The following is a 27,961-nucleotide window of genomic DNA, read 5'->3' as shown; positions in this document are numbered from 1 at the left end:
AGAGCCAATTATGTTTATTATCTATTTTTTTATTTTTTATACAAACAATAGGAGGGAACAAAGCAGATGCTATGGCAGAGTCAACATTCAAACCATTTCAAAATTAGAAATCCACGCATTATTCCATCCCAATCACCTGGCAATCATAACTAGCATAAGGTCCCTGCTGCCCCAACTCATCCCATTCAAGCACTGCGTAGTTTATCTAGGACAGCACACTTAATGTATTTTCAGATTAAAAGATTTTTTTCCTTTCTTATCAAAGAATCCATCTTAAACTTAACAAGATGAAATTAAGTCCTATACAAAAAAAAAAAAGTTACTCAGCCCTGGAGTGCACAAAACTGCTGAAATATAGCCAGTATGTGATGATCCAATTCTGCTGTAAATAGAAGGTTCTCCAAGGTCACCATGTACTGTTGGATGATCTGATGATGCTAAGACACAAAAAAAGCATTTCGGTTAAGTTTGGAAATGACTTAGCGCCTTAAATAAAAAACGTATCTATCTAAAAAGTATAATCTCTTATTTATATTTTCCATGTCTTTGATATCTATGATAGCTACAACTACACTATGCACTATGTGCAACTCTTGCCAACAAAACGAAAAACAGAACCAGGATTTGAACTCTTAGGAGGTGGACAATCTTAATTATGAAATTAGGAGCAGGAGATTTTCATCATGCCAACTGTTTTATATAGATATGAAAGGTTAAATAGTGATTGTAAAATATTATCTTCTTTATACATATTATTGTGCAATTTCTAGAGCACTGGACAATAAAACCAATCAATCAATAAAAGTACTGTATAAAATAAATAGAAATGATAAGAAATGATAATTTTTTAATTCCAGCAGCTTGTCTCCAGTTACAAACCTTACAAATAAATCATTGTTTCAATTTTGATCCCAGACAAGCTTTTTTGAGAGGGCTTTCCATAATTATGCCACCACCACTCTCTATTGACCGTGTATCTAATTTTAGATAAGAGGGTTTGAATCTTGTTCTTATTATTTAGTTAGTTACTTAGAATCTTCAATGAAAGACATTGGGAGGCATATTTAATAAACGGCAGTCCTGATAATTAAAGGCTTTAGAGACAACAGTGGTCACATCTGTGCCCCAAATTTGATGGCAGAAATCAAGGCTACTTAGATCACTGAAGTTTTAAGAAAGGAAAAGTACCCAGTATCAATCTAGGAAGTGCTGTGACTTAATTAGCACAACATGCCAATTATGCAAACCCAGATGGACACATAATTACCCTCTGAAAAATATTTGATAGATCTCAGAAAGGTTCATTGGCTTCTCTTCAGTATCTGAATATGGTGCAAACTGAGATAGGCTGTATCAGGATAATCTCACTTTCAATAACCGCATGAATTCTGACATCTATAAGACTTACCTGTAAGAAAATTTGCTGCAGCCTCTCTATACAGTTCCTGTACCAAGGTGTAATTACATCAATCCCTCCTGTTTCACATCGTACTAGATGTTCAGTTAGGATCATAATAAAACGCTGGAAGGAAAAAACAGTGAAATAGTTGGTGTTAGATCTGTAGACGAGATAACTATTTTTTTGAGCAGGGGTTAAAAGACACATGAAAAACAGCATCTCTGAATTAAGTAGGATATAACTGTGGTACCGTTAGCTATTTCCAGAACTTGTTGTCAAATGCACAGAATTTTAATTTGGGAATTTATGAAGCTTAAACGCTTGTTTCAGAGTTTTGCAATCGCATTAAGATTCTAAGATTGCAAGGGGAGTGGTGGCTCAGTGGCTTAAAGACAGTGGATTTGTCAGCCGGAGAAGGTTGACTCTTCACATTCTAAAAGTTCAAGCCCTAGCACCGCATAATGGAGTGAGCTCCCATCACTTGCCTCAGCTCCTGCCAACCTAGCAGTTCAAAAGGATACAAATTGCAAGTGGATAAACAGATACCACTCTGGTGGGACTAGCAGAAGAAGCAAGAAACCAACTGACACTGGCTCAGCCCAAATGCAAAGTGAAAACCAGCAGAGAAAAAGGCCCAGATAACACTGACACTCCGGCAGAACACCGTTAGTTAGTCTGTTTGCGGAACTAGTTCACCCCCGTGGTGTATCCCAGATAGCAAGCAAGCCTGAATTGAATAAGCTAGCAATCTTAGGCAGCCAAATTACTACTCTATATTAATACTGTAGATGTCTGACTTTCATGTACCAATGCCATCTGCTAACTAATAAGTGTAAGATTGCCCTTTTCATTGGCCCATCAGTATATCTGCTTTTACCTGGAATATTACAAGGAAGAGGTTTTTTTGTTCACTTTGAGCTGATTCAACTTTTTCTTGCAAGCGTTCGATCTGTTCTTCAAGGGGCCAACTTTCTCTCTCATTCCTTCGAGAATCATCACGCTGGAGGGAAAGAGTTGAAATTTAACTGATTTTTAAGATGTTTTAAAAATAATCAAGACAGAAAACAAAACAAAAGGCACTGTTGCATGTATAGTCAAAAAAAATAGCTTGAAAGCACACAGCACAGTTTTCTGCTGTACACTGAACTGGCAAATAAAGTCATTTATTTATCTAAATTGGTTTGGTGCCTCAGCTATTGTTTTAGATTATGTTTATTATTGTTTAAAAATGTTGCAAGTCTATGAGATAGGAATTGATGATATAAATCATTCATACTCAACTATATAGGGGAGTTGATCACATGTTATCAAGCAACTTGCCCACATCATGGGGATTCAAAAGTTAAAGTTATCCAACAATAAAAAGTATCCAAAGATGGTGACCATCACCATCTTTCCATCCTGCTGCCCATCTCTGCCTAGCTCAGCAAAACAAAGCAAATCTTATGTTCTTGTAGCTGATGAAATGTATTTTCAGTCTTATTTCTTCATACAGTCATGGAAAAAAGTCACCTACTCTTTTCTGTTGCTTGGCTAATTTTTCTTTGGCTTCTTCTAGCTCCTTTTGAATCATCATCACATGCTTGTTCATCTTACGAATGGTAGAATGCAAGATCTCCCAAATATAAAATCTAGCAATAAAAAAAGCAAAGAGCACTCTGATTTTTGGCAGTAAAAAGGCTGATACAGACTTGTAAATCTAAGCTTTTCTCAGATAATGAGTGAAATGGAGGAAAACACAAGGACAATTGTGCAATTTTCATCTCCATCTCCTCCTTCTGAGGAGAAATTTCAGTATCAGAATTCTCTGTAAAAAAAAAGCATGCAAATTTTCAATAAGATATACAAAAGGTTGCTTACCTTCAGGAAATATTTTTAACTTAAGCAAAATTTCCCTTATTAAGATCACTTATACTTCTATGAGAGATATTTGAAGCATAACCTGAAGATTTTTTTTAAAAAAATATTTGGTTTACATTTATTTACCTTGTAAAATCATGAGATAGCTCTGGAGAAAAAATCCAATTTGCCACTGCAGCGCAATCCACAATCTGTGTACGAATCATCTTATCCACCAGTACAGCAATCATCTGTGCAAATGCAGAAACTTTGCTCAGTTCATCAGTACTGTGTACTGCCATCTGGACACAACTTTCAATACAAAGTCACAGACTGAAACTAAACAGGATCTCTCAAAGCACTGCCTCTCTTAAGAGGGAGGACTGCCTAAGCTGTCCAGGCCACAGTTATTTATCTTAGCAGAGCCTCTTATCATAACTCCCAAGGGAGGTAGGGAAGGAAGGAGAGAGGGAGGGAGGAAAAGGGAGGGAGGGAGGGAGGGAGGGAGGGAGGGAAGGAAGGAGGGACTATGTAAATGTTCATTCTTACCTGAGAATGATTCTTCCATACTTCATACATCACTCTGAGAATGTGAAGCTTCCCTTCGTCACTTTCAGCCAAAGTTCTGAGGACTTCTCGAAATCTTATAAAAACAGAAATAACACATTCCAAGGATGTTAAGGAATAGGACATGTCTTAATTCTTACAGATCAATTCTTACGGACCCTTGGCAAAACTTATTGGGAGGGGAGAGGAAAGAAAAATGGGCTGGTCTAGTCTCCCAAGTTGATTCTGAAGTCTGGATTTCTAGTTTGAGAGACTAGCAGTGTTGCCGTGTTGACAAAGAGCTCTGTAACACAGCAGTTCTTCCTGCTATCTTGGCAAGCTACACATGACAGTACCCTATGAATATTCAGCAAGCGAATTATAGAACTCATCTCTTCCCCAAAATCAGTGCCAACATTAAACACCCAACCCCACCCTACCCTGTATGTGAGACAGAGGTAAGAGACATTTCTTGCCAAAGCAATGAGAGAAAACCCTGCCTTAAATCCAAGCCATAGCGGAAGTCACGTGCCAACCCTTTGAGGTAGACGAGACTTGAATGCCAAGGAAATAAATGCTAACTCCACTTTCGTTATAGAGTTATAGTAATAGAATCTTACCTCCCTGACATTTCCTAAAGAGAACCAGGGAGGGTCAAGTCTGAGATGCTCCATTCTGGGGCTCAGATTTCTCTTATCTGACCATTGGCTCTCCCTCAAGATTATTCTCGCAGTTGATTACAATATGTGAAAATGTCTCAGACAGACACCTCCCTTAGTCACAGGACGATAAGAAGCAGAGAGCATAAAGTAGAGCCAGACTTCCAAGATCCTGTTATTTTAGCCAACCTTTAAAAAAAGTAGCTTAGTCTTCTGATTGAGTTGATTTCTTGGCTCGGTTTACATTATGGGGCTGACATTCGCTTATTGTGTAACTGGACCAGTCATCAGATTTTTCTTCGGAGAGGTTGCTTTTAATTTTGCCTATGCCCAAGCTCTATCCACCACCTGACAATCTAATGCAGAAAGGGTTCTTCTGGACAAGCAATTTTTTTTTACTTCCCTCCTCCTGAAGACCTTCTTTGGCCATTCTTATTAGCCTGTATCTTGGGCTTAAATACATACAGAGACAACGTTCTGCTGTCCAGGTAAGAAAGGACTGATGAATTTTTTGTCTATGCTGCAGTGTGGGAGAAAGCGGCTGAATGCAAAACTCCAACCAGACAGGTGGAGATAAAGATCTCAGGAATCAGAGACTATACAGGAATCAATCCATTTTAAATAGTAGATTAAAGAAAAGTAAATAATATAACTATTTTTAAAACACAATAAAAAATAAAGAACACAACACACTTGCTTCTATCCTCTTTTTCACAGTTACAACACAAATAAAAATAAAATGGCAACAATATGAACGCAGTGACAGTTTAATATACTTAATGATAAATACTTACTTTCCCAGAGCACTGAAGGAGTGACTGAATGACTTTGACGCTAAGTGCAATAGTGCCTGGACAAAAACTTCTATTTTTAAAGGATTGAATGAGAAGCCTTCATCTGGAAAACAAAGTTACAAATACATTTGAATCCCTGTAAGCAAGATAAGCATTCACTAAAGGCTGAGTGGGACTGAGAATTTTTACTTTTCTATTTAAAAAAATAAACTGCACACGAAATTTCATAATAGGCTTTTCTTACAATTATATTCATACAAATTACATATATCAATGTGTGAATTTCAGACATATACTAAGATATATGATAAAACTGAATTGGAACTCATGGATGAAGCCAATTCTTAGTATATAGCAGCTAGTGTCTGAAAAATCATGGTCTTTCCCACAATTCCTAGTCTCAACCTTCTATTTTATCCAAAATGTGGCAATTTTCTTCCTCCTATTTCCCTTTTCCCATTCTGATTCTATAGCACGGGTGCCAGAGGCAGCACTTAAAGCCCTCTCTGTGGGCACCCGCGCCATCGCCCCAGTCCTAGGCCTTCAACTGGGTTTATAAAACCTTTTTGCTTTAGGCCTCCGCCGCCATGTACAAAAAAAAGGGTTCAATCAATCAGTCAATTTCAACTTCTTGTGCAAAAAAAAAAGATCTTGCAAAGTTGGAATTGATTGATTGAACTTTTTAGTCCCACCCAGTCTGCCATTACTACCGCAGCCACGCCCAGCCAATGGGCCACACCCAGCCAGTGGACCACACCCACCCAGCACCCGACGATGCATAATTGGGTTTTGGGTTGCAGTTTGGGCACTAGGTCTCTAAAAGGTTCGCCATCACTGTTCTATAGTGTCATTCTGTTTAAAATACCATAAATGTAAAGGCACATTTGCTTGCTTGTATGTATGGAGTGGTGCTGGATATCAACAGTCCCAGGTAAATACAATTCTACTGAGCTAGTACAAATTGCTGTATGAAAATAAGAACTGGAGCCATATCCTAAATTTAACTAAAACCTTAACTAACTTCCCTGAGGTTTTGCAATGTTTCATAAATGGAAATTAGCAATGGAACACGGTAAATATCAGAAGGACTTACCATCATCATCATCCTGATTAAGATTGGGCACATCCTTCAGAATGGCGAAGATTTCATCATTACTTGCTTTGTTTTTAATGGCAATGCTTACACAGAGTGCAACGTTGTATCCAGGAAGAGATTCTACGTCCAAAGATAGAAGAAGCAAAGTTTCCAGCTTTGAAAACTGGGCATTTTTGAAACATTTTTTACACGCAAGCTTTTACAAGTTTACATTTTAAAAGCGCATTAAATTTGCTTGGAAATCAACCATCTCAGAGAAATCATCAGATCAGACATATAAGATTGAATAAAAAATATTAGAGGGTTTTACATGTCTTGAGGAGCGTTTCAGAAGAGAAGCCACATCTTTAAGTAATGTCCCCTTGTGTCATCATGACCACTAGGTTTTGGATGGTCCTTGGGTGGCACCATCTCATACCTGCCCATAGCTACAGCAGCTTTCTTTAGATGGAGTTTCTTATTGCCTCCCCCATCCCCCACCTGTTTTAATAAGACAAAATACCATTTCTCTCCAACGGTAACAAATACTCCTTGTCACAGTCCAAGGGTTTTTTTTGTAAAGTGTAAATTATATAAATATCATCTTCTACATACTGTTACTTTCATCTCCATATTTATAAATACATGCTGGATTTGCCGGAGTAAGGACTGAAAAACTAGCAGGAACGATATCTATTATTCGCTGATGGTAGGAAAGCCTGAAAAAACAAAGATATTTTTTTTTGCCACAATTATGTCACATTATGGTTATACTACATATGTAACCCAACCAATCATTCATTACTTGGCATACATACATGCACTGGTAAAACACCCCAAAGCTGATAGCTACACCCTGATCCTGAATGCACAGAAAAAGTTTTTCAAGAACTAGGACAGTACCTGAACTATAATTTGTCAGAAATAGGGAAATGATAAGCTTCCATGCACATGGGCACGAACAGGGCCACTAGCCCCGGGTGGGTGTGCATGGCCCGTTTGTGCATGCATGAAGATGGCCGCTAGAACCACGTGGGTTGTGTGGCCCTTTTGCGCATGCACGAACGGGCTCACTAGTGCTGCACCAGTGCATGTGGCCCAATTTGCGTGGGTGCGCACCAATTTGGAAGCTGCTCTCCTTCCCTCCGGGCCATGAGCCCGGAAAGGTTGGAGACCTCTGACTTATACAATTTAACACTAAGCAAATATAGATGGGCCTTTTCTAGAGTCTAGTTTGATGCCCTCCTGTCAGCTCTACTCAAGATATAATTTAATGGGATTGCTCACTTTGCCCTTATGGATCCAGGAAGGTAGAAACTCTTGCCCATGTCCTCATATGGGGCCCTTTTTTTGATGCTCCAAGACGTGCTCTGATTGTCCCAATCACTTCCAAATATGAAGGCCATACAGATAAATTTTATGTTCATTATATTTTAAGGGATACCAACCCTACAATAGCAATAGCAATTAAACTTGTATACTGCCCCACCACAGTGTTTTACAGCACTCTCTGGGCCGTTTACAATGTCATCATATTGTCCCCAACAATCTGGCTCGTTTTACAAATCTCGGAAGGATGGCAGGCCGAATCAACCTTGAGCCCCATCAGGATTCAACAACAGGTTATGGGCAGAGTGAGCCGCCATACTGCATTTTAATCTCTGTGCCATCAGGGCTCCTCTCACATATCAGGTGACCAGATATTTTCACCAAGTTATATAACGGTGCAAATTTTTTTATTAGATATGCTGGTTTATTGTCTTATTATTATTTGCCTTCACCAATAAGTAATTGATATATTAAACTATTTCTCCTTTTACTGTACTATTCTATTGTAAAGGCTGGTCAAAGAAAGATGTCTCTCTCTATTTTCACTCTGCCAAACATTCCTCGGAATTTGGAAGTAAGAATTCAACAGGGAGATGCAAACATGCATGTGAAATAGACAATATGTCTTAGAATGCAGGATCAGTGGATGGGAAGAGTGGATGACAGGATGGGATAAAGAATGGAAATCAAGGTAATGAAGATAATAATGCAGTGGAGATGGTTGTTTAAGAAGTGTGCATGTGGCAAAGCAAGAATAGAGTCACAAATAGCTCTATGCTGAAGGAATGCAGACAGACTTCAAGACAGAATAAACCTACTGATTGCAAAATAAATGTAAGGAGGGGGTTTGGACAAAGAGAAATAATAAATGAGGTCTGAACAGCAAGAAAAGTTAATGTGACAACAGGAACAGGAAGACTGAGTAATTGCAATTGGGTGAGATGATCCAAGCTGATACAGTAGAACAAAAATGATATAGTGGTATAGTGGTATAGTGCATTCAGGAAGCTTTCCTCTTCTTTTTATTCCTCCATGTCTTTAATTTCTTTTGCTTTTTCTATTTTACTCTTTTTCAGTACTTGCCTAACACTGCTTATACTGATAGAAATAGCATGGTGGATAACGTATACAAATGCTGCTATCTGTCACTCACCTCATGCATTTTTCCAGTACTTCTCTTACAAACTTAGGCTTGGGTCTGTCAAGAACCTCAGAAACAGAATCTGACCTACATATAGAAAAAGATGGCATTCAGAAAAGGAAAGACTCTATGGCAACTAGATACTTTCATGTTCATAAGATAAGTTTCCTACATTTTTATAGCATCACAATTTCTAGGATACTAAGGATATGCAGAACTGGAGTTTTACTTATAATCCACAGTTACGACTTAAAAAACTATCTTCAATTATTTAAAAGGTCAGAAAATGTATCAGCTTTGTAATGAAACTATTCTGTAGGCTTTTCCACCCGTTGGGGTGACAGTCTTCCTATCTGCCACCCTATCTACTTTTCTACGCATCCATCAATTCATCCAACCATCTTATCCATCTATGTTTGTTCACCCTGTGCCAAAATATCCCACAGCAGTTTACAATACAAACTGTAATAAAATGTGTAAAAATAATATAATGAAATATTGTAAAATCTCACTAAATCGAACCATCATTTAAAAAGTCAGGGGAGAGAAAGAAAATACTTTTTCAGCCTTTATACAGATCAGGCCTGGGTAAAAAACTGAATTTCAAACTCATCCTAAAATACGGCACTCTGGAGCATGGACAGAAATACACTGAAGGGCTCCATACTGCCAGATGGCATTATGCAGCCTCAGTAGATGTAGTACAGTGTTTCCCAAACTTGACCATTTTAAGGCATGTGGACTTCAACTCCCAGAATTCCACAGCCAGCGTTGCTGGCTGTGGAATTCTGGGAGTTGAAGTCCACATGCCTTAAAATGGTCAAGTTTGGGAAACACTGATGTAGTAGGATGTCCCTGATGATCCCAATGACTTGTCTCATTCTACAACAGTGGGGATTGTACATTTTTTTACTTACTTAATGTTTTTATTCCTTTTTATAGGGTTTTTTAGATGTGTATATGTGTGTGTGTGTTGAGTCTACATATTTAAAATGTTTATTAACTTTGTGTATTTTACAATTTTTAGCTTTTGAAATTATTGTTCATATTCCGCCCTTCTTATCCTGGTGTATCTCTATAATAAAGATTTGCTTTGTTCTGACAGTGGAGGCAATTGTACAGGTATTCTGGTCTCAAATTACTAAAAGCCTTGGAGGTCATCACCAAAGCCTGTCACAGAAGCTAAATGGCAGCAGTGTAGCTTCAGCAAAGGACTAGAATGTGTATGATCAGATGCCACATACAGCAATCTGGTGCATTTAGATCAATGGCAGCAGCCAGATTGAGTGCAAGGGTCGGACCACATAGAGCGCATCAGGGTAATTTAAACATGACATTCCTAGATTATGAACATCTATGACTAGTTGAAAGTGGTGGAGGACCTCTGGGCTTTTCCAATCCCATACCTGAGAACATTTTTGGCAGTTCAAAGAGAAAACTGGGCAGCAGGATTAGATAGCAAGATGTGATCTATCTTACTAAATAGCGCTCAGGAAAAAAAACCTCATAGCTTCCTGAGGTCAGACACGTTTTCTGAGGAGTGACATGGTATCCCTATGGATCAAAGGAAGGCTCAACTCCAGAGCCTGGCTTCATGCTGCACGTCTGTACCATCCAGCATAACCACCTATTTTTCAATAATACAAGCCAGGTTGACTCTTTCATCCAGGAATTAATGAGGTTTTCGTGTGAATTGTGATGTAGCACTCATTATCACAAGGGAGAAAATCAGCAATTGTGCCATCCAGGATGGCTACTAAAAGTGCTTTAGAGACTTACAAAGTGCTGCTACATAAACACTGCAGAATACTTAAAAACACAATTTTGTATTGGAACCTCAGGCACAGCACATTCCTAACATACATAACCCAAACAAAATAGATAGCTGTCAGAAATGAGAATATGCACAAACATATATTTACACTCATGTTCATCATACATGCATATATGGAATCAAACACTTACCAATCTTCCCAGCTCCAACGGAACTCAAAATTACTAAGATGGTGGGAAAACCAATTCATAAACCTTGGTGGGAGAAAAAAAAGTTCTCCTCAGACTTTTGTATCAAACCCTTTTTATTTTGCAATGCTATTATTGACATTACATCCAAATATATAAAGTAACTGGTGGTCAAGTCTGAGGAGACGCAAATTCTTAAAAACCAAAAGACAAAAAATGTCCAATATATTTATAGTAACAGAATCTTTTGAAGAGTTATCTCAGAGGCATCTGCATGCTTTGCAAATGCCTTGATAGAGCTTCAGACCTTGCATATTCTAAAGTACCTATTTTGAATCATTTTCAAAGAATTCATAGCCTTACATCCAATAATAATTGGGTAGCTCTCTTCTAGATTTTAATATGTCTTATTTTTTTATTAGCAATCTAACTTTGCAGTGAGCTCTAACTAGTTGACTACGAATGCTATATAAGAAAGTTCCAGAAGCAGCTAATAGAAGAAACAATTTATTCCAGTACTAATTAAATGAGAGAAGGTCTGTAAAACAGGAGCATTTATAACTAGATTTTGTTGCGCTAAATAAGCCCATGTCACTAAGTCCTCAGAAAATTTAGATGAGAATGTCCTCACTCACCGATCTATGCAGATGGTATTCATGGTATCTAAGCGCATGTACAGCATTTCTGTAGCTTGTGCAAGCTGTTGTTTTTCAATTAAGGTTTAAATTGTTTTTTTATATAATGTTTAATTCAATATGGTTGAAACAGAGCATTCCTTTTATTATCAAAAGGTATTAACTGCTACAAGAAACCTTTGGGAGAAAGGATACAACTTGAGGTAAAGATCCAGGCTGAAGTTTACAGAGTTCAATAAACAGCGTAGTGTACATGATTTCTGTGTGAGGCGGAATAGGAAGCTGAAACAACTCAGCAAAAATGACCTGGGGAAAACATGAAAGGAATATAATGAAGCATATTCGCAAAAGCAGAGGTGTACAGGATATTTCATTGTCAGAAAGTTCCAGTGTTAAAATGCCCCATTCCAATCCCACAATGGACTTTCTAGGTGTACCAGAAATGGTTTGAACTCAAAATAGGTCATTTCAAGCTCCATTGGGAGATGAGGAACTATTTGCAGAGAGGAAGATCATTGGCACTAAATAAGAAAAAGCGACATGATAAATACAGTGTTTACCTCAACAATGTGGTAATTCAGAGGGATCTTGTTGTTTCCTGGATAGCTTGTTAATTGGGAAGCACTACAGAAAAAGATAGGTGTATATTTCAGAATAAAAAAGGCAAGCAGGAAGTAGGTAGACAAACCCCTTGCAAAAAAAACTACTTTTTAGTGATATGTGCCGGGACCCACTCCTTCAAAAAAACCTCTTTCCCTGCAGGAAGCAAGTCTTAGAAACAGTTGCCAAAGGTTCTGCCACCATGCAGTGTCAGTTCCTCTTTGAACAGACTGATATAGAAATAGATATGACAGCTCCAGATGCCATTAATAACCAGGGAAGCTCCTTCAAAATCAATATTCACAGTTAACAAACATGATGTAAATCTGCATTTTAAAGCATTAATTTAACACACAAAGTTTTAAAGAACACTTCTCAATGTAGGGAAAACAGATCAATATCACTTTTCTAGGCTGTTCTCCACTAATACTTAAATTTTATATGTAATGGCTAATGGCAGTTCATCTGGATCCATTTAATTTCCATCTCTCCCTCCCTCCCTCCCTCCCTCCCTCCCTCCCTCCCTCCCTCCCTCCCTCCCTCTGTTCCTGACAACAGTGCAACACAGCCAGTTATGAATGTAGACTTCCTATCAGCAATTTTGCTTGGATAAAACTGTAACTGATTTGTGCGAAAATACTTTTAGGATATTGCAAAATATTTTGAATTATAATAAATTTTTTGCCACTGTATCCAATCTGATTGAAATTGTTGACAATTATTTACACAAGGAAGCAAAGAGGCCTACCATGTCTTTCTCTCTTTCCAAAATGATCTGATGATGCAGTGGAGGTTTTCTTCAATCACAAATCTTTCAACAGAGTGGCTCCCAGGCATAACTGGTCCCTGACAAAAGAAAACAACAGAGGTTAATTTATTGGCACAGCCCAAAAATCCATCTTCATCGCAAAAGGCATGATGTGTGGTCACAAACTGGCATTATAACATCTTCCCTACAGTTTTAATAAAATAGTTTGTGGGGATGTAATCTTTATAATGTACTTTTCAGCATATAGAAAGTTCCGCTGCCCCACTCTGATTTTTGAGGAGAGGAGAGGAGGGGAGGGGAGGGGAGGAGAGGAGAAAGGAGGGGGTCAGACACAAGTGAATAATAACATTTTGAACATGATAAAACTGTCTGAAATGGAGCCATGTACAAAAGATGAATATCTTATTGCTAAAATGTTAAAATCGGAAACAGAAGATGAAGTAGTTAAAATTGTATGATAAGCTGGGTGAACAATTTTCAATAAAACATACAAATTGATCAGTTTGGGAAATATGTGGATACAAGAATTGAAATTTACCTTATGCTCTAACCTCAAGGAGAATTTCTATAAAATGATGTATAGATGGTATTTATACCCAGATAAATTGTCTAAAATGTATAAAAGTTACCCAAATAGTTTTGGAAAGACTCAAACAGGAATCTTTTATCACCTTTGGTGGATTTGTAAAAGGCTAGAGTCAGACAATACTGAAGAGAAATTAATGATATAATTCAAAAAATTAATATACAATTTAGACCAGAAACTTTTTTTGTTGGGATATATGGATAAAAAGTAAAAAAAAAATGACACAGTGTTATATTGTTTTATATCAGGGATCTCCAAACTTGGCAACTTTAAGACTTCTGAACTTCAACTTCAGCATGGCTGGGTAGGGGAATTCTAGGAATTGAAGTCCACAAGTCTTACAGTTGCCAAGCTTGGAGACCCCTGTTCTATATGATAATAGCAGCACAACTTTTATAGGCTCAGCATTGGAAAGACCCTACAGTACCCACAATAGAGGAATGGTTAATAAAGATGACAGAACTAGCAACCATGGCTAAGTTAATAACCGTCCTGAGACAAAAATCATTGAAGACATTCATCTGTAATGGAAGCCCTTTGTGGACTCTTTGCAGGAGATGCAGAAAAATCAAATTTTGACATTTAAATTGTTGTTAAAATTTAAAAAGGGGAAAACATTTTTTTATATTTCTCTTTATCTTTTGGGGGGTAAAATGGACATTTTATTACAGTCTTAAACTAAAAGTTGAAAGTAAGTGTTCTCTATATCCTTAGAAGTCAGAAATCATTCTTTGTATATATGTACCTTTTTTTCTATATACCTTTTCACACTTCTATCCCTATTCTCTTTTACTCTTTATCGTTTCTTTTGATTGTTAGTATATGTGGTTTTTAATGTGTATGATTTTTAAAATGCAATAAAATTATTTGATAGAGAAGTCAGTGAGCTGGAAACTACTTCTATAAGCACAAGGATACTTAGTATTTTCATTTAGAAGCAGCCTTTTCCTACTCTGAGAAACAAAATGGAGAAGCTCAAAAAGCAGTGGTACATGGAATAACGGGAGCTATTAGAAAGACAAAACAAACACTGAACCATTTAAACCCTGCTAAAGAATTTGAAGCAAATTCTCAACTAGTTTCAGACCAAAAAATGACCCAAACCGAACAGTCAAAAGGCAAAGGGGCATATTATGTGGAACCCACCAAAGACGAAAACATTTCATTTCCCAACAGACAACACACCACAAGGATGTTGCCCCACATCATTAACTTACTTCAGGATCATCAGTGTAGTCAAACATTCGGAAGGTGACTCTTGGCATCGGGTAAACGGAATCTGCCGTGTGGGGTGGGGGCGTAAAAGGAGGCAGGTTGTGCTGCAGTGCTTCACAAAGCACGCTGTCAAACGCCAGGTATGGCCTCGGAATGTGCCTCTCTTGCCAGTGGTCCTTCTTCATTTTCTGAATCTGAGCCCAAAGGCAATCTAAGTACTGGAAGGAAACAGCATCCGTCAGACATTTTCAGAATTCAAGGATGTTCCCAAAGCAAGACTGATTTCCGTGCTATAGGAAATCACCCTTCCCAATTTTCTAGGAACCATTTCAAGGGGAAAATTCAGAATAAAGAAAGGACATTGGGAAGACTTTCTCACTAGAACAGTGTTAACTTCATGCAGACAAAATGGGAATTATGCATTTCCACTAATGTTTGTTCAGATGAATGTGAGGGCAGGCATTCAAAACCCTAATCATATTCACCTCTTCTTGTGGATGTGGTTTATCAGCAGACCAAACTTGTAGCATGGGCACATGGTTCTTCTGACGCCGTCTGCCATAAAAGAACGTAATCATTTTAAGGACTACTGATAATTGGTTTGCACTTTAACTCAGAAAGATTCTGAAAGTAACAGCACTTTATCCAAACCAGATAGTACATCTCAATGGGCAGGAGGGATTGGGAAAAGTATAGTATGATCTCCTCTGTGGTAGACATTAAAAGTAAATGCCAGTTTTCACCAGAACTATGGTCATGTGAGTATGTGACACTGCAAATGGACATAAATGCCCAACATGCAGTCATGTGACCAGGGGAGTGGGGATCAGAACTTTGGAAGTGGGTTGTAAGTTCTCCCAGAGAGATCCGTAATAACCTTGAACAGTCGCTAAATGATCAGTTGTATGTCAACTGTATGCACTTTCAATGACCGGATTCCTAACTAATGTGGGTTTTTTAGGAGAGTTGGTTTGACTACCATGTTGAAAGACACTTGTAGAATCATAGAGTCCAAGACTTACAAAAAATTCTCGTCAGCCCAGTGATCACTTCAGATCCCTTTTTAAGTAGCAAAACCTGCTTAGTGTTTTCCAGGAATTCCCACTCATTTGTTCTAGTCCTGACTTCAAGATCAGTGGAAAGCAATTATGTTTTCTGCAGAGAGCACGCTTTTCACAAATTTGGGGATTTTATCATTCTTCTTCTTGAGCATCTTTCTCCATACTAAGAATGCAGAACGATTTTTAATGTGTTTTTGTTTGAAAAAGGAACAAAACTAACTTGGTTTTCACCTAAAAGTCCGAAGACATTACCTCTAGATTTAACAGTCAAGAAATAGCATTCCCTGCAAATTTATGAAGTCTACAAGTTCTGTGTTCATGCTCTATTAAGACATAATGACACAAAGAAACATTTTCTTACTTCAGATAGTTTTCAACAGTAGACAAGATCTGCTCCATTTCAGTATCCTTTTTCTCATACAGCTCCTTCCCCACCCAAGGTAAGGATGACAGAAACGCATACACATACCAGTCACATCGCACCTGTTATAAAAATATGGACAAAACACAATCAGAAAATACTTCTGTTTTTTGCCATAAAAGCTAAATCAGTTCAAAGATTTGAGATTTACAGGAACCACTACTGTATTTATGATTCCACAACTCTAACTCTAATGTTATGATGCTTCAGGTGCAAAGCTTCTAGGGATCAGGTTCATATGCTTATAAGTCTCTGAACATGAATGGTTGATTTTCATCATTTTAAAACATCCTGCACATAGGTGCACAGGAGAGTACGCGCTGAATCTGCACACAAAGCAATGAAAAAAATATAGGACAAACCCCCCCAAATTTTACTTATGTCATGCTGATGCTGTATTATTTACATAAGCTTTTTCAAGGAGGTATTTCACCTATTGCTTCTCATTGAATTTAAGATGTAGACTTACTCTCTGGAGTAAATGACATTAGCCAGGTCCTGGAAAACATCTGTCAGGCATCAACCCAATAGGTATGATTAAAAGGCCTTCTACAAATCCAGATTTTAGAAACGTTTTAGGAGCTACGTTGCAGATCTTTTGAACTGCAGATCTTTTGAACTACGATAGGATACAATGGTGAGGACTCCTTTTGCCTGTCTAAATCATGGCCATCTCCCATTTTTATTTTGTTGTATTTACGTTCCTCCTGAAGACCATGGAAGCCTGTGACAATGGACTGGAGGGTACATGGCCAAATGTTACAGCTTACTGTTAAGGCTTTTGTTGCAATACAAGTTGAGGAGAGGCTTGTCATTACAAAAAATGTCTATCGAGTTTCTCAGTCATCAAGTCATGGTTGTCCCAAAGGTGTTTCTCCCCCCCCCCCCCCAAGGCTGAAGATTCTTCAGTTCTGGCTGAAGAAGCTTCTTGGATGAAAAGCGAAGAGTCTTCAAGGAAAAACAAAGTCCACTTGTCTTTTGGGGGGGGGAAGCACCTTTGGGACACATTACAAAAAAAGTAAAATAATCACAGTAACAAATTTTAGCAATTTGTTTCTCTACCTATGAAACAAAAGTATTATTGTTTACCTGAGGTACATCCTCCTCTTGCGTCACATTGACGAAATTCTCAAACATGGCTACCATTGAGGGTGCAGCTATTACGTGACAATTCACAAGATCAGAAAAAAAGCGCACCTGGAGAAAGAGAACATTTTGTCAATTCTCAGTCATGTGTTTCCCCAAAGCATGGATCAGCAAGAGTTCTCATAAGGCCAAATAAGAACCTTGCAGAAGCCTGTATCTGCTTTAGCATCTTTTACTGGGGTAAGTGGAATCCCAGGGCCAAGATACAACTGAAGAGATATGTAAACCTGGTTTATTATCGAAATAACAAAAGTCTAGATCAGGAAATCGCAAAAACTGGCACCGTTCACATTACAGAGTGCTATGACAAAGTCAGAAGAAATAAGCCAATGGAAAGCTTTGGTTGGGTGTACAGGTAGTCCTCAACTTACAACAGTTCATTTAATGACCGTTCAAAGTTACAACAGCACTGACAATGCAATTTACAACCTTTGCAGCATCCCTGTGGTCACGTGATCAAAATTCAGATGCTTGGCAACTGGTTCATATTTATGACTGTTGCTGTGTCCCAAGGCCTTTTGTGACCTTCCAACAAGCAGAGTCAATGGGGAAGCCAGATTCACTTATCAACCGGGTTACTAACTTATCAACTGCAATGATTCGTTTAACCACTGTGGCAAGAAAGGTCGTAAAATGGGGCAAAACTCACAAATGTCTCACTTAACAACAAAAAATTGGGCTCAATTGTGGTCGTAAGTCGAGGACTCCCTGTATTATATGATTACATGAAATTACATTTTTTTTTACCTTCATAGCCCATATGGAGAGCTCTTCAAATTCATTGAAAATCAATCTAAACATAGGCAGCCCTTGACTCATATGATATTTTAAAGTTACGATGGCCTTGGAAAAAGTGATTTGCCATTTATCCTCCCGCTGACAACAGGATTGCAACTGGGGCACTTGACAATCAGTTCACATCTTCGACCAGCTGCAATACCTTGCAGTCATGAGATTGCAAGTTGTAATCTCCCTAGCCTCTTTCCAACAAGCAATATTAATTGGGAAATCTGGATTCAGTTAACCACACAATTTGCTTAATGACCATGTGATTTGCTTAATAGCTATGGTAAAAATGATCGTTAAAATCAATAACAATAAGAATGATAGAGTTGGAAGGGACCTTTGAGGTCTTCTAGTCCAACCTCCTGCTCAGGCAGGAAACTCTATACCATTTCAGACAAATGGCTGTCCAATCTGTTTTTAAAAACTCCCAGTGTTGGAGCATTCACAACTTCTGGAGGCAAGTTGTTCCACTGATTAATTGTTCTAACTGTCAGGAAATTTCTCCTTAGTTCTAGATTGCTTCTCTTTTTGGTTAATTTCCATCTGTTGCTTCTTGTCCTGTCTTCAGACGCTTTGGAGAATAACTTGACTCCCTCTTCTTTGTGGCAGTCCCTGAGATATTGGGACACTGCTATCATGTCACCCCCTAATCCTTCTCTTCATTAAACTAGACATACCCAATTCCAGCAACCATTCCTTATATGTTTAACCTCCTAATTCTTTTAATGTCTTAATAAATCATCACATCAAATGATTCACTTAAGAATGTGATGAATGAAATTCTAGTCTCAGTTGTGGATATATGTCGAAGGTAATGTGCAAAGACTCTAAGGTATGAAAACAACTTACTAAATAGATAGCTTCATTGTATAGGTTGGCTTTCAAACATTCTTTCAGTTGACGTATCATCGCTTCTACAAACTCTCCACCAAAATTGTAGTTTCTGGCATTCAGCAAGCCAACAAGAGTTGTGTAAATGGTCATCTTCTGTGGTAACAGACGTGCTCTGAAGTTTTTTTTTCATAAAAGAGAGAGAAAGTAGTATCAAACAATAACTCTAATCAAAACTGTGATCTCATTACTCCTATTTATAGTTAATTCAAGCTATTTGAGATGCATACCTTTTGAGAAGAAGCAGTATACCACATTAAAAATTAAGATACTGCTAGAGTCAATTCAGTTTTCATCCAATGTTAATACTGCAATTCCAACTGGAAAATCAAACTCAACGATATGTAATATGCATAATCCTCCATTGTTTTGATGTTGTCCCCCAATCCCAAATTTAACTCAGTTTCAGAATGAGAAGGCAATATATGTTCCTTGCAAAGGAGGTCATTAGTTGAAAGGAGAAGATGTCATGAGCAACAAGTCAGACAAAAATGTAATCCTTTCTTTGAACTCTTATGAAAAGTCCAGAGTAAGCTTGCACTGCGAATTGCGTCTCAACGTATTGCTGCAGAAGACAATTAAGACAATTGTATTGCTGTTACTGAGCCCGAATGATCAGCACTAGGGAATCATTTTGACACTGCTGCTCCTCTATGCTCTCCTTCCTAATTATCCATACTGCATCCAAGTTTCAAAAATGCTTTAAACAGGATAAAATATGCAGGCATACAATATATACAATAAAATGTTTTGGAAAGGTGACCTTTTTCAAAAGTAGATATTTAAACATCTTTACTGTAAGTACTGTATTATCACCTAAATCCATAAATCTTTTGCATACATACACTGTGCAAAGCAGTTTCAGTATTTTGCTTTTGTAGTTTGGTAGATCTGCCTCCAAAACTCCAGCCAAGCCTTCTATTCTACTTTCCAAAGAGAAAGGACTCTGAAGGGAATAAAATATTAAAAAATCATTGTTAAGCGTATTATATCAAGATTCTCTTTCCTTCCGTGGACTGCGGCGGCTACGGCAGTGATTCTGTCATGTCACCAGAAAGTTTTGGAATTCTTCTTCTCCCACATTTAAGGAGATGAAGGTTTTCTTAGAAAAATGATTGTGTCAAGTTCTTGGGATGCTTCTTTTTTTAAAAAAAAATGAAGCAGAATCCCATTAAAATTTAATCTTGTAAGGCAGTGGTTCTCAACCTTTCTAATGCCGCGACCCCATAATACAGTTTCCCATGTTGTGGTGACCCCCAACCACTTATACATCACCGGGTGCCAGGGGCATGGCCAAAGAAAAGGGGAAAAAAATGGCGGACAGCCTTGTTTGGCGACCCCCGTGAAATGGTCGTTCGACCCCAAATGGGGTCCCGACCCACAGGTTGAGAACCACTGTTGTAAGGGCTCTGAACTTAAGATGTGAGTCTACATGACCCCTGGTGGGTCATCTCATCACACATTAAGCTTGAGAAGCTATTGCCCCAGTTGTAAAAAAATTCTTTCAAGGAGGGAGTAATAGAAAAGGAAGCATGTCTCTTCAACTTGACATATTGCCCTTTAGTGAATATGTCATTTGACCAGTGAATAAATACAAATTTGCTCATGCTTAATATATAATATAAAATGTGTGCATGTCTTTCCTAGTTCCAATGGTTAAGAAAAATAGGTGCTCTGAGGTTGGGCACCCCAAAAATTAGCTCCCTTCTATTCTTATGCAAAATGGCCTCATCTTTAATATTTCTGAAGGCCACCCTGCCGAGATGCTGGCTCTGAATGATGAGAAATAAAGATTCCTTTTAATTGGTACTTGATAAACTGATTGGCAAACTTTGATGAACTCAAGTTACCCTTATTCATGGTTAAAAGCCATACAAGTGTAACTTGTGAAACTCTGTGCGTTAAAATAAAATTCCTTTATCAAGGAAATGTAAAGATATTAATATAATCACCACATATTTTATCAATAGTGATGATAAATAATAGCTGCAGTACCATGGAATTGAATAGCTAATATTCATACAACTGTGACCTTATACATTATTTTTACATATTTCAAAAACAGCAGCAATTCCTCTGTGTAGCAAAAACATAAGAATAAAATTTCATAACTGTAAATTCATTTACACATTTTTATTTTGGTCTTGTAGTTTAATGTCATCCACCTAAGGAATGAGTTCATTGTGTTTCAGCAAAATAATCTCACAGCAATTTCAATAAATACTTCAATAAATTAAAAACTTTAATTGCACTAAATATAATAGCAGATTGGGAATCTATTTGCCTTGCTGATTATTACCTTATGTCTCATTTTTTGCCTAATAGAAACACACAGTATTTAGTGTTTGGTTGGTCAACAAGTAGGCACTATTTTTATTTTCTTATTCTCACTAGTAAATTCTGGCACAGTGCTCCTTGTCATATTCTGTTTCTTTTCCTTTTCACGGGCTATTTTAAGTCACTATTTTTTCCTCTACTGAAGCAAAACTGTATAATCATTGAGATTTTACATGGATTAAGTGCATTATTAATAAAAATTCAGATACAGTGAGCATTGACAGGACTGCAGTCCAACAAGGCCACAGAGTAATAACTATATGGTTGGGTGTTTCTAATATAAAAATACTGAAAAACTCTAATCAGTCCAACAGGAACAGCTGATCAATTCAGCAGCCATGTACAACAGTACCTTGGTACTCAACTGCTTTGAAACTCATTGAATTTGGTACTCAACACATTTTGATGTATTGAGTATCAAATTGTCCTGGTATTCATCATTTGTTTGGTACTCAACACAGAAGCTAGAACTTTTCGGTGTCAGCTGCCTTGTGACTCACTACATTATTCCTTATGGGAAAAATTTGTTTGGTACTCATCGTTTTTGGTACTCATCGTGCCTTCCGGAACGAATTAACACTGAGTATTGAGGTATCACTGTAATGTTTTCTTACAATTAATTAGAAAACTGAAAAATCAAGTAGAGTGGAATTGACTGCTGAAACAGAACATTATTCATCCATCCATCCAAAATTTCAGTATTTGTATTATGCTCACACAAAGAAACCACAAAAATATGAAGATGCTAGCTTTCCGTACCTTTTCTCCCACTTTGCTTATTAGAGATTCCAATCGTTCTGCAATAGATACTTTCCTTTTCTTGTATGGTTGTTCTATTTCAGTGAGACAAAATAGAAACACTATTTCAGGAGCAAAAATGAGGTGCCAATAAGGTGTGAGATACTGTCTCAATTATAATACAGTAGTAAGATTCAAACACGCTGCACTTATGCATATTTCCACAATTTATTCCAGTAAAAGAACACATTATCTGATGGTACATTGCAATGATCCCACTGTTTATCTAGAAAAAAAAGATTTTTTTTATTCACTGTTCAGTTCCACAGTTTTGTCCTTTGGAATCTGACTAGAATAATTTGTTAATTAATAACAACAGAAGTCTGTTGTTTTCCTCCCCCTCCATCTTTTTACCTTTTTTTTACATAGATGAAAACAAGAACCACTTGTTCCTTTTAATTTTTTTTTAATTGACCTATAAGCTGCATCAGAATCCTTTCAACTGAAGAAGAGGTAAGAAATAGTGAACAAATCAAAGTACAAATCATATTATTATGGGTCATCGCACAGTCAGCCAGATGTTCAGACTGGATTTGGCATTTTGTCTACCTATCGAGTCCTTACCCAGGACCTGGGATAGGCAGATGTGGATGTTTGAAGGTATTACAGATATTGTCGCAGGATGGAAGCAGTCCCTAATAAGGCTGCCTTTTGCAATTGACTAATAGCAAATTTGTCTATTATTATTATTATTATTATTATTATTATTATTATTATTATTATTATTATTATTATGTAAAATGAAGGCGCAGAAGGTAGATGGGTGACCACCATGATGTCCCCTTCTAATTCTATGTATTCTGTATTTTTGAAGGGGGAATCAAATCCCAGACTGGGGAAACAAAGAAGCAAAATTTTACAAAAGGAGTAATTCACAGGAAAAGATCTCCTAAAACCAAGTCAAGCTATTTTTTTAAAAAATGTAAAGCCAAAGAAAAAAACAACACATTTTGTGCCAGTCATATAAAATAACACACTCCAAAGAAAAAGGGGATTCTGGAGAGGGTGGGGTGTGTGTGTGTCTGTGCACAATTAAGCAAGCCAATACAAGCTTAGGAACCATTCACAACTCTCATCATTTGGTTTAATGCTAGGAGAAAAGGAGCCAAAACCCAGTCAAGCTAAGGTGAAAATGGAAGAATATCTAAACCTATATACAGGTAGTCCTCGACTTACGATCACAATTGAGCCCAACATTTCTGTTGGTAAGTGAAACATTTGTTAAGTGAGATTGCCCCCATTTTACGACTTTTCATCCCATTGTAGTTGTCAAATTAGTTACACTGTTGTTAAGTGAATCTGGCTTCCCCATTGACTTTGCATGTCAGCAAGTCGCAAAAGGGAACCCCATGACCCTGGGACACTGCAACCATTGTAAGTATGAGTCAATTGCCAAGCATATGAATTTTGATCACATGACCACTGGGATGCTACAAAGGTTAAGTGTGAAAACTAGTCATAAGTCACTTTTTTCAGTGCCGCTGGAACTTTGAAGGGTCACTAAATGAACTGTTGTAAGCCGAGGACTACTTGTAACACATTTTAAACTTCTCTGTTTACAAGAAAGCATCGAGGAATATGCAAGTATTCATATGACTTTTCATTTCAAGGTCCAGCAGCTAAGTAGGGCATGTAAAATTTTAATCCATCTAGCCACTTGGAAAGGAAAATGCTAGCTGCCAAGATCCCTTAGTCTTCCGCTGTATCTGTGTAACAACTGACGCAGCCCATGTGAATCACATGGATTCTACCCACATTTCATTTACAGTCTAACAGTGCTAATTGTTTTTTTTTTCCTTCCATCCAATCGTATATGATTCTCAGAGACTGTCTGGATTAATCCTTGCAGTTTTCTTGGCAAGATTTTTTTTTTCCAGAATGGTTTGCCATTGCCTCCTCCTTAGGGCAAAGAGAAAGTGACTGTCCCAAGCTTGCTCAGCTGGTTTTATACCTAAAGCAGGACTTCTGTACAATTCATAGTCTTCCAGTTTCTAACTTGATGCCTTAACCATCATACTAAACTGGTTCTAATATCAATAGTTTAATATTTTGTTATACAACATTACATTATTTTATGATTTAAAAAGAATAAGAGAAACACAATAGCTTTCTTACATCCATATATCATTTTGAATAAATAAGGAATTACTGATTATAAGAAGTGTCCTACATTTGAAGAAAACTTGAGAACCATAGCCCAGAAAATGATCTTGTCTTTACTATGGCTAACAAAACATTTTGAGATATCTTTCCAGAAGGAAATTTTACAATAGGTTGGGTACTGGGAAAGCTAACTTGTATTTACCACTGCCTCCAAGCAAATGAAATTGGTCCAAGAAGGATTTACATTAACATAGTATTGGTTGTCATTATTCCTCAAAAGAGCGTATGATTTGCATTTGCTAAACAGATTGTTAAAATCATTACAATAGGCTCAAGAAGAGACAAATCTCTCTGCTGGTATAGAAGTGAAATAACGCTTTTTTGCACAGATTTATAAATATTTCTTAGATTTCTGTTTCTGGTTTGCGCAGAATGAATAGAGAAAAAAGCTTGTTGGCACAAGGGCTGTAACTTAAATAAGTTCTCAGAAAACAACAAAGCTATTTTCCCTTCATTTTAGCAACATCTCTATAGGTTGGACAAGTTGGGAAAATTTACTATCTGGCTCTATGGTCAGAAGCTAGGTTTCTTGGTTATCTCATTATTTATGAGTAATATGTCCAAGTTTTATACTATGAATATCTAGCCACATGACATATATTATGCATTTCCTCCCTACAAAAGGAGATATCTTACCTTTGACCAAATAAAGCTGAACTTAGTATCCATGAGATGCCCTGAAGATATCTAGGTACATACAATTCTGCTGCCTTTATATTGCTGATTAAGTGGGAAAAGACTTTTGTGTTTTTCCCAACCTTTTTTTTTTTTTTTTTGCAATTATTTGCAAGTACACAATGGCCTCCTTGGATCTCAACCATAAAATAGGATGGAAAATCAAACTCTTTCATTCAGCTCATTTGTTTTGAAAAATCAGCTATGCCACCCACATCCAGAAAGAACTGAACAAAACAAAAAAGTCAGGTCTACTACTGGTACTACAGGAATAGTTTTGCTGTTACCTGTCCTGCAATTCATTTCCATGTCAGGTGGAATATGTGCGTATTTGAGAGAAGGGAATGCTAACAATTGAACATGGGTACTACAAAGTACCAACACAAAATTGCAAAAAGGGCCAACAACAAATTATGGCTGTGCTCACTAGAGAATGAAAGTTAAGTTTAGACATAATCCTAAAATGTGCTCAGAAATGGAAATGTCTGTTCTCCTCTTCATAACCAATGCCAGAAAATCAATTGTATGGGAAATCATGGTCCAAATGCCAGGAAGAACCCAGTGTATGAAATATGGCCTCTGATTGCCATTATATGCTAAAGGTTATTCCTTTCTTTGATTCTCAAACCTACAGTGTCTATTGAAGGTGTGGACAGTTAGATCTGTGACACTAATACACTTATTGTTGCAATAGTATAAAACTGTGTACTTCCACCAAAGGGGCATATCAATTGGGAGAGAAATTTATATATAGCTGATTAGAAAATTGTGCAATAAAAATTTATTTCTCTTAAGCAATTTTTCTTTCCAATTCAATTTTTTTTCCAGAATATTCACATTAATAATCCCAGGCTCAAAGTCTGTAATAATAACAACCAATCTAAGCATCTGGCTGACTGTACAACCAACCATAATAACTGCCATACAATAATTCAGACTTAACAATTGTTGATAAGACAAAATGTCTGGATACTGGACATCGCAATACATGGAGAAACTGAGAAAATAAAAAATAAAAAAAGACCTGCAAACAGAAGTAGAATGACTATGGCAAAAGAAAGCAAAGCTGGTACTAACAATAGGAAACTTGGATGCAATTTTAAAATATCTGGAGCACCAGTTGAAAACCATCAATATTGACAAAATCTCCATGGTCAACTACAGAAAGCAGTTTTACATGGAATAGCTTATAGTTTGCGATGATACCTTTAATATTATTAAGCAAACAGGTCCTTGGGAAGACTCAGTAAGAGGACAAAAATGGCAAATCCAGTCTAAACATCTGTCTGACTGTGTGACTAACCATAATTGGTTTTTGTTCCTAATCTCATATGGCAGTATTTCCCAAACTTGACAATTTTAAGGCATGAGGACTTCAACTCCCAGAATTCCACAGCCAGCAACGCTGGCTGTGGAATTCTGGGAGTTGAAGTCCACATGCCTTAAAATTGTCAAGTTTGGGAAACACTGTCATATGGAAACCTGCAATGGATTTTCTACACTGGAACACTGACATCTATTTGCACATATAAACATTCCAGAAAACTGAAACTGGGATGTTGCAAAACAAAAGTTTCAGATTGCAGAAGTAAAAAAAGCCTCTAAGCCAGGGGTCTTCAAACTTGGCCCTTTTATGACTTGTGGACTTCAACTCCCAGACTTCCTCAGACAGGCATGCTGGCTGAGGAATTCTGGGAGTTGAAGTCCACAAGTCATAAAAGGGCCAAGTTTGAAGACCCTTGCTCTAAGCCAGGGGTAGGCAACCTTGGCTCTTTTATGACTTGTGGATTTCAACTCCCAGAATTCCTGAGCCAAAGTCTTCCATATTCACTCAGGATGCTGCCACCTAATTTTATTCTTGCATCCATCTCCGTTTCTGATGTTACAGAATTAGCCTGGATACAAATATTGTCAAAGGCCTAATCTAGCTATTTTTTAAAACTGTGTGCAAATAGAATCCTGAGTGGAAATAATCTCCTCCTCCTCAGTACAGATAGTCCTCGATTTACAACAATTTGTTTAGTGTTCGAAGTTACAACAGCACTGAAAAAAGTGACTTATGACCATTTTTCACACTTACCACCTTTGCAGCATCCCCATAGTCACATTATCAAAATTCAGATACTAGGCAACTGGCTCATATTTATGAGGGCTGCAGTATCCCAAGGTCATGTGATCATCTTTTGTGACCTCTCACAGGCAAAGTCAATGGGGAAGCTAGATTCACTTAACAACCGTGCTTCTACAATCGCAGTGATTCACTTAAGCACTCTGGCAAGGTAGGTCGTAAAACGGGGCAAAACTCACTTAACAAATGTCTCAACAGAAATTTTGGACTCAACTCTGGTCGTAAGTGGAGGACTACCTGTAATGTAAGAAGCCAACATTTTTGCCCAGGACAAAATCTTGGACACATTGGAAACTCCCGATTGAAGAGCCCTGGTCTCTCTACTTCAGAGCTCAGACCCAGCGAGCTGAGTTTTTTTCCTCTGACTTGGCCAATCCAAGCACAGAAGATCAACTGGCCCGGCTGCTTTCTAGCTCGGTCAAACAGCTGGACCGAGGCGATGGGGAGGCCTCCATGATTTACCGCACTTTCTCCCCAGAAGCGCATCTGGAGAGCGCCAAGGTCTTCCGAAGCAGCAACGGCGCGGGCGCAAGGAGAAGGCGGCCTTCTAGGGCTTTCGCCCTCCGCTTCCCTCCCCTCCGGCTCACCGTCGTTCTCGTCCCTGTGCCGCCTGCGCGACATGGCTCAACCCTTCCTCCGGCTCGGCGGACGACCTTAGGGTGCTCTCGGGGGCGGAAAGGGGCTGCCGGCGCTACGGCCCGATGACAGCAGCAACCGACACTCGGAGCGTTCGCCGGAAGTCGTCGTCGTCGCCGCGCAAACGCCCCCCCGAGAAACAGAGCGAGCGAGCGAGGACCTCAGCTTCTCTCTGCTTTTCGTTGTTTCCGGCCCGCCGGCAGGTTCTTCCGGTGGCCTCTGGCGGGGAATCCAGAGAGGAGTTCTGGCGTGGGACGGAATACGAACGGAGCTGTTCCGGGGCAGGTCGAGGCTAAGGGACGATCTACCACTTGGGAGACTTCCTGAGAAACGCAAACAGACAAAACACTCCCGTCGCCTTCCCCTCCCA

At 38.1% G+C, this 27,961-nt stretch overlaps 1 protein-coding gene across 2 annotated transcripts; it reads right to left on the bottom strand.

The window, feature by feature from the left end:
* Positions 1–8: 8 nt before the first annotated feature.
* NCBP1 (nuclear cap binding protein subunit 1) lies at positions 9–27,832 on the bottom strand. Of its 2 annotated transcripts, none has more exons than XM_039333609.1 (23): positions 27,543–27,832; positions 21,951–22,024; positions 19,700–19,800; positions 18,813–18,969; positions 17,121–17,228; positions 15,972–16,093; positions 15,035–15,104; positions 14,552–14,767; positions 12,728–12,825; positions 11,940–12,003; positions 11,575–11,685; positions 11,380–11,444; positions 10,748–10,810; positions 8,795–8,869; positions 6,928–7,031; positions 6,331–6,453; positions 5,238–5,340; positions 3,788–3,881; positions 3,386–3,489; positions 2,916–3,030; positions 2,277–2,399; positions 1,409–1,522; positions 9–437 (listed from the first exon to the last, which is right to left on the bottom strand). In XM_039333609.1, exons 1-23 carry the CDS (start codon positions 27,574–27,576, stop codon positions 324–326), a joined length of 2,352 nt encoding a protein of 783 aa, XP_039189543.1. In that variant the 5' UTR covers positions 27,577–27,832; the 3' UTR covers positions 9–323. The 2 variants fall into 2 exon arrangements, with proteins under 2 accessions (XP_039189543.1, XP_039189544.1); XM_039333610.1 differs by lacking the exon at positions 27,543–27,832 and adding an exon at positions 19,085–19,419 and having other exon boundaries at positions 21,951–21,966.
* Positions 27,833–27,961: the final 129 nt, after the last annotated feature.

This window comes from Crotalus tigris, unplaced genomic scaffold (genome assembly GCF_016545835.1).
Source record: "Crotalus tigris isolate CLP2741 ecotype Arizona unplaced genomic scaffold, ASM1654583v1 scf7180000024506.7606697, whole genome shotgun sequence".
In the NCBI taxonomy this organism is placed as follows: Eukaryota; Metazoa; Chordata; class Lepidosauria; order Squamata; family Viperidae; genus Crotalus; species Crotalus tigris.
Note: the sequence above shows the minus strand (reverse complement) of the source record. Positions and strands in the feature narration are given on the sequence as shown.